General features: G+C 42.7%; 1 protein-coding gene across 1 annotated transcript in view; it reads left to right on the top strand.

The window, feature by feature from the left end:
- Nucleotides 1–12967, top strand: part of CCDC175 (coiled-coil domain containing 175) — a 269138-nt gene that overhangs the window by 188419 nt on the left and 67752 nt on the right. The window contains exons 12-13 of the mRNA XM_085628003.1: nt 6180–6315; nt 11033–11164. Coding sequence (XP_085484129.1) covers nt 6180–6315; nt 11033–11164 — 268 coding nt within the window. The remainder of the gene's footprint in view (nt 1–6179; nt 6316–11032; nt 11165–12967) is intronic.

Genomic DNA, 12967 nt, shown 5'->3' with positions numbered 1-12967 from the left:
CATGCTAAGTCAAATTGCGTGGCTTTGAGTGGCCTCATTAATCTTGAGCAAGGCAACGCAGCACAAATTGCTGCATCACCTTACTCTGTGCAAGGAGGTGTTCCATGGGAGTAGTGGTGGGTTTTCCCATGCACTCCCATGGTTTTTGACACATTCCTAGATTTACAAGGACTTGGAAACTTGGGAATGCATCAAAGTCTTATGCCTCCCCAGGGCAGGCGTAATGAGGATAAATATCTTAATTTTGCCTCGATTTTTCCTCTTTCTATGTCTGCTGCAGAATGCAGCATCGATAACAGCAGGAAAACGCCTCTATGGATTGTTTCAGTGTAGGAAGGTGCCCCTTTCAGCACAAAACAATCCTGCCAACAACACAGGCACACTTGCACCATGGTGCAAGTGTGCCTGCATTGGCACTAGGCTGCGGAAATGGCGCCAGTGCAGGGGGAAAGGACAGGAATGCACCATATTGGATAAATATGGTGTATTCCTGCCCTTTAAATTTGACATAGGACAGCGCAGCCAGGTGACTTTCTGCGCTGCCGTACGCCAATTCCCCATAAATGGGGGCCTTTATGTTTATGTTGCTTGTAATGTGCTTTTTGAAGAACTAAATTGCATAGAGGCAAAGATGGACAACACTGCAACAGTAGATACATATGTTGCTACTGAGATATTAGCATGGGCAGACATACAATACGAACAACAAAGGCAAGGCATAGCAATAGATGGAGGTAGAAGGGAAAGTAGAGGAGATACTTGCAAAATGGTTAGATGGGTCTTGAGTCATGATCTAAACTTCATCAGTGATTGGGCCTGACCTATTTGCCTGGGCAAGTTGTTCCCGAGGCAAGGGACTGGCATAGAGAAATATTAATCACTCTGTCTTTTGCATGTGGTTTTGGAGATGAGTAGAAGAGGATTTACCTCCTGAGAAGAAGATGCACTTTGGACATAAGGCATTATTTTCTCCCCCAAGCATTTGGGGGCAATAATTTTAATGACATATGTAAGTAAAGCAGAGCATCTTGAATGTGGTTCTTTCTTTAACTGGAAGCCACTGTCAGCATTTGATATGTGCTTCCCTGGTTCATGCTTTTTATGGCCAAAGATCAGTCTCCCAAAGCATTTGGATTTGGTGTGATGGTAATTTGAATATCAATGCTTTACAATGGTAAAGTCTTGAGTTGACTTGGGCTTCAACTACCATGGGATGGTATTAGATAGGGATGAACCAAGTTGTTTTGGAGGTTGGAAGCTTTTACAAATTTACCCTCATGTGATATCAGTTTGGGTAAGCATGCTATATCACTCTTAGGTTTCACACTTTTGTTTTGACAGGTACACGTGGACTGTGGGTACATAATGTAATTGTTTCTGAGCAAGTATTCTGGTATTTACACTACAATTTCAGTTTTTGAGCCATCAAGTGTTGGGTTGTTATCTCCAATCCATATTTCGATGCAGGTGAGACAGTTATGTTGTCTCAAAATTGTTTGAGTAGCCTTTACTTCGAGTGGAGGTGGTGAGATTAAAGCAGGTCCATAAGTGCTTTGGTGTATAGAATTGAAAGGAGGATAGTGGTGATCACTGAAGTACTCCACATATGACCTTGTGTTTGATGAAGATGTATTGACCTACCTCAGGCTTTGAAAGCATCCTTCCAAGAAGGATATGAACTATCTGGTAGCCTTGTACTGGTATCATTCACTTTATGTGACCTTTGGGGTACGGTGGAAAGGTCTATTGTTTCGAAAGTAGGCAAAAGGTCAAGTAGTAGTGGCATGCTAAGTGACCCAACATCTATAATTTTCAGTAGATCATCCCACGCATTAACCAGTGTGGTTTCAGTTCTGTGTTTTTGGCCTATACCTGCATTGAAGTTTGTCGAATGTGCCATTTGTTTCAATATATTTTTAGAGTTGGTGGATAATTATTTGCCAAAGCAATTTATGAGATCCAAGGAAAGTGGACTAGCGGGTTAAGGCGTTGGTTGTTTTGATCTGTGGGATTGAGAGGTTTTTTAACTTGTTTTTGATGGGGAAATGCCTGAGAGTGTAAAGTTGTAAGGGACTGAGCTGTTAAGTTCTGTGTTAATGTGTCTGTGCCTTGTAATGTAATGGAAAGGGGGATGCATTCAGAGATAGCAGGCTTACAATCACAATAGTAATTTCACCTAAATAGCCAAGTTCAACTTCTGCCCAATGGCATGCTTTCTGTGCATATATCATACTGCTCTTGAAGTGTCTATCAGGTGTTTAAGATACACTGTTGTAGACTTTTTGTCCTTCTGAGCTGCACTGATCAGTGGAGGAGCCACAGGAATCCCAGATGGGCACAACATCTTTTATGTAAGCCTCTCAGTCACATTGGTGGGATGCTAGTCCATGGCCATTGTCTCAACTAGTGCAGGGGCATTTAGCTGGTGACGGGCAACCAATAGGAGTCTCTGGATGGGTTAACCGATAACTTCCTCATACCTTCAGGTGTGGAGCTGATGGCAACTTTGCACTGTTGCTGCAGGGGCTCAGGGAAGTGACATGCCACCTACTAAAGCGTTAAACTTCGGAGGGGTTACATTTGCTATTACCACTCGATACAGTGCAATAACAGGGACAGTGTTGGACTTCGAAGGGGTTAAATTTACTGTTCCCTCTCCAAACAGCGTAATAGTAGGGAAAGTGTTGCACTTCAGACAAGTTAGATTTACTACTCTTACTCCAGTAAGTGCAATTATAGGGAATGACGTGTTGGTCTTCAGTGGGGTTAGATTTACTATTCCTACTCTGGTCAAAGTAACATTAGGGAAAGTACTTCACTTCAAGCACATTACTTATATGAATATTTATATTAATATAGAAAACATAATAAACACTCAGGGCCTGATTATGATTTTGGCGATCCATTGAACTGCCATATAAGTTTGACGATCCATTGAACTGCCAAACACGTGGTGGCGTGGCGGGAACTGATGCACTGGTGGTCCGACCACCGCATTACGAGTGCAGCAGTCCCACCACCACAGAACTGCTGCAACCACTTGGGATCCATGATCCCTCATTTTTGGCACAGCTGTCTGGGCCAGCAATATGCTGGCGGTGCCGCAGCAGCACCGCCAAGCTTATTTCGACTATACAGACCTCCACACTTTTCATGGTGGTGAGCCCACCATAAAAAGTGTGGCAGTGAGGAAGTAAGCGGGCCACACAGGGCCTCCTGGTGCCCCCCGTGCGGGAATAAATATATGTATATTTTTTAATAATTGATATGTATATGTAATTTGTTATTGGAAATTAATTATTTATATTTTTTACAATTTATTATTTGTTAACATTTTTTATTTACTTTATGGTAAGTGTTTGTGAAAGTTTGATTGTGCTATGGTTTTTGTTATTAGGACGAGCCTGGCGCAGCGCACATGCGGTGCACTATGGGTGGCTTCTTGTGAGCGCTCCAAACTTCCCTGAGACTTCTCCATGTGGGTCTGGCAACTCCCACACATTCCATTGGCCTTTGCGTGTGGCTTTCAATAATGAAAGCACTCAAATGGCCAAAGACGGGTGCACGTCCCGCCTTTTCTCTAAACGTTCACTCCCATGGGGTTTGGGTCTCAGGAGCGAGCAGCGGCACGTAGGGTCCCAGCTGCATTCTTGGATCATGTTACTAATTAACACAGCGTAGTCACTTTCGTGGCCGCGCTTGTTTTTTTCATGGTGTCCACTGGTTTATTTTTCCTGGGATTTAGTACTCGAAGCTTTCTTCTTGTCAAGCAAGCCAGGAAAGACACTTGTAGCGCGAGCAGTTTAAAACTGATGTGGCTGATTCAAAAGTCTCTCTATCTAACAAGTTTACATTAAAGGTCGGTGCCAGGGGCATATTTTTAAAACCAAACTGAGGACTCCTGGCTCTGCGCCAATCGTGGTGGACAACAGATTACCAGGTTCTCTTAAAACTATAAGCTTTCAGACTGGCTCTGTTGGAGCCTTGATCACAGAGCTTGACATTTAATTTCGGGCCGCTGGGGTCTTTATTTAGCTTCACAAACACGGTGGGACCGCTTGGAGCTTAAAACCAATGCAAGAGTCGTCCTGCTAGCTGTGTGCACATAAAAGCATACAGATCCTAGCTTCACTAAACACAGAAATGAGCATGTTCTTGTCTGCTGTTTGTCTTCAGAGCTTCCATAGCTAGTCCCCTCCCCCAACGGTTCTGAACCAGAGCAAAGGAGAGAAGCGGATTTCACAGGAGGAGAACTGCAGGACCCGATTTCGATGGGAGAAAGCAGCAAGGTCCAAGATCTTGTTCGTCGTACTAAATGAGATTATAGGACGCCATACAACACGTTGTCACAGCGCACGTAGTCGTTCGTGAAGTCTTCTGAAGCAGTCCTACACCATTTTAATGAAACAGATCCAATTTCTTCTTTGAAAAAAAAAAAGTGCCCAGCTGAATAATATCCCATAAGTGGAGCAGCTCTATGATTACAATTGCTTAGTGCACCAAGGCACACCACCCTATAACACCGATTAAGAAAGCTGTTTAAGACCATTTTAAAGATAATGGCTTGTGAAGAGCAGAGATCTGTGACGAAGAGCATCCTGCCCCTAGCCTCCCCCCCCCCACCAGCCTCCTCCATCCCAGAGATCAACTGGCATTTAGGTGTAAATGTGGCTAGCAGGAGTCTGACCAAACTAGCTGCAGAGGCCCCATGGGATAGCTCCTCGCTGACACCAGGCAGGCCCAGCAGCATACTAGGAATGGAGTGCAGATGGCAGGCGACCATATGGTCTGTTCGACCCCACTTGTCACCATTCCAGCTCTCTGTCTCGTGTTTTCTGCCCTCGCAATTCATGTTTACCCTCACAGCATGCGCTTTTAGCGTTTCCCTGCCAACTCTTGAGTTTCCTCCTCGCACTGGGTGTTTTTATACCATCTGTTATGAGTGTGCTTAGAACTGTAATGCTTAACTGATAAGTACAATTATGCATGCCGACCATTGTATAAACTGAGGCACTTGTGCAATTTTTCTCTCAGGGCATTTTATTAATATTGTGGGACTAAAATCGACTATGTGCATCCTTTTCCCCCACTGTTCCTTGCCATGGTTTGTCCACAACTCCTTCGCAGCGGTTCCTCCTGGTCCACCATCATAACGCGTTATCAAGTCAGCCCTGCTTTCTTTAACAATTACATTGGTGCACGGTCGATTTGTGCATTTATATTCCAATGTGCACCGCTTACTAAAGGAAGCACATTTGATATATTTTCTGGGCAGGGAGGCACTTATGATATATGTTCTGAGCTGATCCGTTTATTGTTGTCAATTATGTTGACATTTCCTAATTTGTGTTGTTTCTACAGCCATGTATCCCTGCAATGCAGTTACATTATTTCTCCTGTCCCCAAAGAAACCTTGGAATTAAGTGACCGCTTATTAACTATTTTAATACTTAACTTCTCTACAACACAACTTAAAAACATTGGAAAAGTCAATAGAACTGCCTAAACACTTATAAGGCCCCAACGGCGAGACCTATTGGCTATGCCAATGCTTGTTTGAATCGTTTTTATGTATTAATTGGAATTAAATCTATTACTAACTATTTTAGCTTCTTTTTGGTAGTTGAATTTATTTATGTAATATGATTAATATGGTTTATTTTCCTTTCTTTCTTTTTTCTTTTATATATCCAATTGTTTTCATTTTTTAATACACATATATATATATATATATATATATATATATATATATATATATATATATATATATATATATATATATATATATATATATATATATATATATATATATATATATATAGTTTTAAATGCTAATTAATAATTAATTAATAATGTTTAGATTAAGGGCATGATTATGAGTTTGCCGGTCTTGGAGCGGGCCACCACGCCAGCACCCCACTACAAGACCCCCAAACTCGACTGCCAACTTCGGACATATGGGGTGAATTCAGGATTTTTTTCCTGATTGATATTTTTTCATTGAGTTTGTTTGTTACTAACGGTCATCCCAACAGGAAATGTATTAGGAATAGAAACATTCAGTATGTGAATTTGGTAAAAATAATCCAAGAAAAATATAAAACCTGTGTATACTTCACAAAGGTCACTTATTAACAAAGAAATTACATTGAACAGTATAACAATTTGTTTCCCACTAGAATGACACTTCAAGTTAAACATGATGAAATAACAAAGCAAGCCGAGCTGTGGAAGCATGCTGAAGATAAATATGTGAATGACATGACTCACAGAATGGAGGCTGGTAAAAAAAGGTCTGCTGATTTAACTGAGGAAGTAAGTGAAGCAAGCCATATTAAAATAATAATAATATATACAAGATATTGAAGAATATCTATTCAAGTAAAAATATGTCCATTTCAATCTCAATTTCCAGTTTGCCATAAACTTTTAGGATCTATAATGTTATTAGCACCTTATACTATTTGGTGCCTGGTGTAACCCCAAGTAGATATGTTTGGTTCAAGATTGTGCAGGGGCAGTATAATCTACTTCTTTGGTGCTCCTGAACCACACCTGGTTCTCCATTTGTGCACCCCCAGATACTGGCTTTTGCTTACCAAATTTGTAGCAGTAGAGTTTTGTTTTGATCTGAGTGCTCTCATCCTGCAGTACTGATCTGCCTTTCATTCCACTTGTTCATACACTCAAGATGGAGCACAGTAATTAAGCCGCTCTATGACTGTCTAACACAGCACTTCTTCCATAAAGTTTTATTCAGGCCATTGAGTTAGCATGATTTCAGATCTGCTCGTGTTCTGGAGCAGGTCCTCATTTCAGGGAAGTATGCCCTATTTAAATAATGACACCCTTAAACACAAATTCATCACCAGAAATTGGCACCTGGAGTAGTTACAGTTGCAAATATCAATTTGAACCCCTTTGTACTACCAAAATAATGCTAAGAGTCAAAGTGGGCACAAAACCTGTTTTGCACATAGAGGGCCTGATTACAACCCTGGAGGTTCTGGAACAGCTGTTGCTTTTTGGCCCACATACCTGGCCGTCTGACCGCCGTATTACAATGCGAGCATGGCGACTTCCTCCATACCACCTCCAGATCGCCCCCACCGCCAAGCTCCCGCAGCGGCAGCAGTGGGGACAGCGACAGTCAATGTTGGCAGGGCTGGCATAGGCCCGTCTTGGGAATTATGACCTACTTTTTCGCCGAGCTTTTAATGGCAGGACACTGCCATGAAAAGGTTGGCAGAAAGGGAGGTAAGGGCCACAAAAAAGTCCCCAGGACAAATAGCCTCATGTGGACTGTGGCCAGGGCTCATGTTGTTCCCCCCTATGCCTGCACGGTCGGTGCACGCACTGTTTGCCATTCACAACATGGTGCATCGAAACAGAGCGCCCGACTTGCAAGGGGTGCAGCAGTACAACCGGCATAGGCTTTATTCTCTCTCCGAGAGGCAAAGCATGCCGCCTCTGTGGCTGCGCCGCGACACCCTACCAGCCCCGCAGTGATTCTGTAATGCGGTGGTCGGGATGCCACCGGCTTGGGGGTACGTTCCTCACCACTGCCAAGACAGGCTGACGGTCCTCCCGCCAAACTCGTAATCAGGCCCATAGTGTCATTTAAGTTCCTCCAGAGACTGCTACTATAACCTCTGTGGAATATATTGTTTCTCCTGGAATTCTAGGATCAGATGGACAGAAGCAATACCATAAAGCAAACATGGTTCTTCAAGAGCCAAGCTTATTATCTGCAGATCCATCCCTAGTCTTTACCAACATCCCTCTGAAGCCCTTAAGTGTACTTGTGGATCCATTTGATAAACAAATAACTCCTTTTCATTCTGTACCCCATCAATTGAAAGTGCTGGTTATGGTGCAGCAGAAAGATGGCTACCTGTCTGCATAGGGAGGCTACCAATGTACCACAGTTCTGCTTCTTGCCAAAGTCTCCTATCCCAGGTGGTAGGTACACAGGTTGAGGCCCTGGCAAGAGATACTTATTCTTCTCTTAGCCAGCTGAAGGGGCCATATGGCATCCGTGCTGTCTGCCCTAGGCTCCTGCCGAATAGTGAAAATGTCTTTTAATTTACGTAAGTACCAGGGGATGGGAAATAAATGAGGTTATACCTGGGCATATGAGTTGTACCCAAGCTGTGAGGCTGTACTTCAGAATATAGTGCAGTACCAGGTTATATGGGTTGGGCATGTAAGGCTGTATCGTGGTATGTGATTTTTTGTTTTGTTTTGGTAACAAACAATAACGTTTTCAGTTTTAGTAAAATTGTTTTGTATCCAACTAATGTAATTAATGATCTATTCTAATTAACTTTAGCAATTATAGTGTTGGTGTTATTATTGCTTCAAACATCATGATGTCACTTAGTCAAAAGTCATCTGATGTCACATTTGCCACCTTTGCAAATTTGGTGAATTGATTTCACTGTTAAAAATTAAACGCAAGTTATATAAAAGGGTTCCTATTACTTGCTGGGCTGTTAGTTTGAAAACAATTAAATAGTCAGTAAGGGTCACTGCAACATATTACAGTTCCATTGGAACCTTGGCCTGTATTTGTCTTTGACGTGTTTATATTTGTCAATTTTGTGAATTTCCCTTGCAGGCCTTCTTGGGGGCTGATGAACATCACAGAGTATTTTTTCTTTCCTTATAAATGCAAAAGTAAGCTGTCATTAATTTTCTTCTTGCACTCACAAATACTGGATGTTGTTTCATCCCCTTAAACCATTAAGTTTGATAAGACATGTCCCCATACTTGTCTGTAAGATTTTTATGCTTGACAGCATAAACATTGCCAAGTGGGGGAAAAGTATGACACATTTTATTGCCAATGTAGCAATGATAAAGCATAGGCTTTGAGCAGAGAAGAAAGATGGAATACATGGTAAGGTCAACATTTAGGCCATCCTGGGGGGAGGTATTTACCACACATGGTAAATACCTGGTGTTTCAAGTTTTCAGTTTGCCAATGAGGCGTAACATGTGGAGTCGGTATTTAATTTACTGAGTTTCTCATGATTTGCATTTTTAGCATGCCTTTTCCCCGCAATAACTTTTGCCTGATTTGACCTGCAACAATCTATCGGGTGAAAACTGATAGTATTTGATAATTATCATACAACTTGTAATTCCGATTCCTGTACAAACAAACATTTGCATGTAGCCCTGAAATTGTAATGAGTGTCTTATGTAAACATAAATGTATGGCCATATTGTGGAATGTATTCCTTCCACAATATTATATGTGTATACCTTCTTCAGTGACGATAACATCTAAAACACTTTTAAAGATGTATGCCCTCAATATGAGTGGTCCACTAATTCTGATGGATGTATTGTAAGTTGTTTGTGCTTCACACAGAGATTTTAGCTGCTAAAAGAAGATGAAATCTGGTAAGTTACACTAGGGAAACACATGTGGGATTCAGCACAGAAACACCATTTCCTTCATGTTGTTCCCCATTATCTGATAATCCCTGTAATTTCCCGAACCCCTGGTAATGCCGTGTGACCAGATGGTGTGCAGTGTGTTTCAGAAGCACCAATAAGTCATTGCTATTGACTGGGAATTAATTCATGCCTTACCTTCTTACATGTATCTATTTTACCACCACCACCATTCTTATGCACTCCATATAGTTCTTAGAACCTAGCTCGGTAGATGCAAGGATGCTACTCTGCTGAAGTTGGCAAAACCTCATTCAGAGGATGGAAATACTATGCAATATAGTTGTCTCTAAAAATGCATTAAACCTCCAGCTTAAGCAGTAGGCTACACAATCATACATATGGGAGGCGGCCACTAGGGATCTTACGGCTATGGGACGGGACATCACAGGGGAGGAATGGAAACATGTATGGGGGGACATCTCTAGTCACAACCATTCGGTACCTCTGTGGGAGGCCCATTACAAGACACTTCTGGACTGGTACCTCTACCCCACTTAACTCAAGCAAATTTCCTCTGACACCTCAGATCATTGCTGGCAGGGCTGTGGTCTGCAAGGGGACCTTCGCCACATTTGGTGGGACTGCCCTGGCATTCGGCCATTCGTCGAGGAAATCCTTTCACACATTAAAGATATGCTGGGTACCCTATCCCGACGACCATAGAGGGGGCACTGCTGGGTATCAGGGATCCCATGCTGGAACACCAAACGAGAGCCGATAAGGCAATCATGTGGGCTAGTCTGCAAGCGGCTAAACTCACAATAGCGGCTGCCTGGAAAAAGAAAGACACTCCCGCTTTATCGGTGTGACACTCCCGCCTTTGGAGAATTCTTTCCATGGAGCTCCTCGCTGACATCTTCTGAGATGAATATAAGAATTTTGAGTATAATTGGGGCCCACTGGTCACCTATCTGTCCCGCGGCTTTCCCTCAGAGGTATGCCCGCCCTCTTTAAGGGCTATGCACCTTTTCCAATTCTAACCCCTCCATAGGAGCCCGGCAGACACACTCATCCCCCATGGACAAGCCAAGACCATCCTTACCTAGCTTTCTTCTTTCAACACATCTGTGCCACTCAATCCCGCAACATGCGGAACCACCACTACCGGGGCATGGGAGGAGGGAGGGAAAGGGGGGGGGGTTTCTTCTGGTTTATGGTTTCTTGTTCTTACATAAGGGTGTACGCTTGCGATATGTTGATCCAAATTGAGCATTTTCTCTGCTGAATATGGGGGGGATGGAAGGACCCTGCAATAAGGTCAACGGGACTGCAACTAGCTGATTATTCCGCCTCAGGGTTTTGCATAATCTACTGTCTCACTGCTGTTGTATCTGCTTACGATGCTGAATAATAAAAATAATTTTGACAAAAAAATTATTTAAAAGCTCCACTCCATGTCATTAAAAAAAAAAATTGTAAAAAGTAACAGTAAAAATACTTTCACATGGATGATTTTATACTGAAATCCCTCTGCTACAAATGTGCTACATGTAAAATTTCAGTAGTGAAAAACATCTTTGCATCTGCTTGTATTCACGCTGATATTGTTGTCCTCTTTCATCAGGGCACGAGTCTTAAGAAAGATATTATGCAAAGAGATTCAGAGATCAAACGCCTCACCAAAGAACAAATTGAAGCAGAGAACAAGAACAAAACCATAAAAGAATGTTATCTTGAGGACATTGAAAAGCTTCAGGTGATTTATTTCCATTTTAATACCTATTTGTAAGGGTTGTTTCACACAATACAATTTTTGTAGTGCATTTTACAGATTAAGCATTAAAATATTATACTAATATTGTTCGAGTACCTGTTTGTAACATGTATTTTTTCAGATTTTTCATGCCTTTTCCTCTTGACAATTTAGGTTGCTTTGTAGCAAAGGAGGTGATTAATAAATGTATATTAGTCACTGAGGAGAACCTGAAGTTTTTGGCATAACGACTTATAACTCTTCTTATTTATAGCAACATTTCAGAACTCTGTTATATATATTTTTTATCTTTTAGATGTTGTATTGAGGACTGTGTTACTTGCTTTGAAATGCTTTTCCATCAGGATTACTAATTACTTATTGATAGTAGTAATACTTATAAAAATAATATTAATAAAAGCAACGATATTGATGCTATTGCTATGTTCACACTACTATAGATATCATTAGGATATTCGTTATTATTAAGATGATACATTATCTTAATAATTATTACAATAATATAGTTAAATCTGTTATATATTTAATTTATTTAATTGTTTTATACAGCACAGTCAGACCCAGCTTTCTCAGAATTCTGGTCATTTTCATGCATTCTGTTGGATACATCTGCCTGTGGATTCCTCACCTTTTGAATTACCCCTTGCGCAGCATTCCACTGAAACTTTTCTCCATAGCTCTCTCACGTCGACATGGACGTCACAATGGAATGGCTCCGCTCATAATTCTGCGCGATGTCATAGGAGCCATAAGACCTCGGCGTGCTGACGTAAATTCCCTTTTTTCTGCGCCGCTGGCGCAGAACCTTTTTTTTCCAAGGCTCTCCGTTTCTGAGAGTTTCATTGTTGCAGGTTCTTCCTGAAATTGTAGCAGTGACATGGCTGCTCAGAAGAAGTCCGGTTTCAAGCCTTCTAGGGAATGTAGGGGGCATATGTCTATCACTGACCCACATGATGATTGTCTTTGGTGCCTCTCATCATGCTACGACGTGAATAGGTGTTCGTCGTGCCGACGCATGAATCCGGAGGCCCTCAAAGAGAGGGAGGCCAAGTTGTTCATGGCCAGGGCGAAGAAACAGAAGAGGGGCCGGAAAAGGACAAGATCACCGACTCTGCACACCTCGAAGTCATCGAGGAAACACAAGAAGAAGCAACGTCATGGTTTCAGGCGTCGTTCGTCTAAAGATAAGTCACCGAAGTCAGGGTGGCCGGTACTCCTGCATCACAGAAAGGATGAAGTATCACCTTCCCCTTCTCCTCAGGTGACTCCGGCACACTCTCTTGCTTCGTGAGGTTCTCTAGCGCACAGGGAAGCGACCCCTTCGCCTCCAGTCACTCCACCTTCTGCTCCAGTGTCACTGGTGCCGCAACCGGAGCCAGTCTTACAACCTCCTCGATCTGTCCCTGAACAGGCGATACCAGATCAGTACCCACCCTTTCCAGCTCCAGGTACGGATCCTTCGCATTTCTTGAATGTGATGTTCGGCATGTTTGCCCGGGAGGCTAACCCTACTGGTGTGCCTGTTGGCCCCATGTGACCACTGTCATATAACCTTGCCACCTCATTTTGCACAGGCACCATTCATGCCTATGAACCTGGGAAGTTGGCCTCTCCCGACGCCGAGGTACTCAATGCCGGTGCAATCCCTGGAGGGAAAAGTGGAGTATTCTTCGGCTCCCACAGGCTCCGGACCAACACCGTCTCGGCCTCGCCCTTCGCCTTCAGCTATCCCTGTGGAGCCTCCATTGATGCCGGTCCCGAAGTCACCGGCACCGCATCTGGCAC

Source organism: Triturus cristatus, chromosome 9 (genome assembly GCF_964204655.1).
Source record: "Triturus cristatus chromosome 9, aTriCri1.1, whole genome shotgun sequence".
NCBI lineage: Eukaryota > Metazoa > Chordata > Amphibia > Caudata > Salamandridae > Triturus > Triturus cristatus.
The sequence above is the reverse complement of the archived record's forward strand: the minus strand, read 5'-3'. Positions and strand labels throughout refer to the sequence as shown.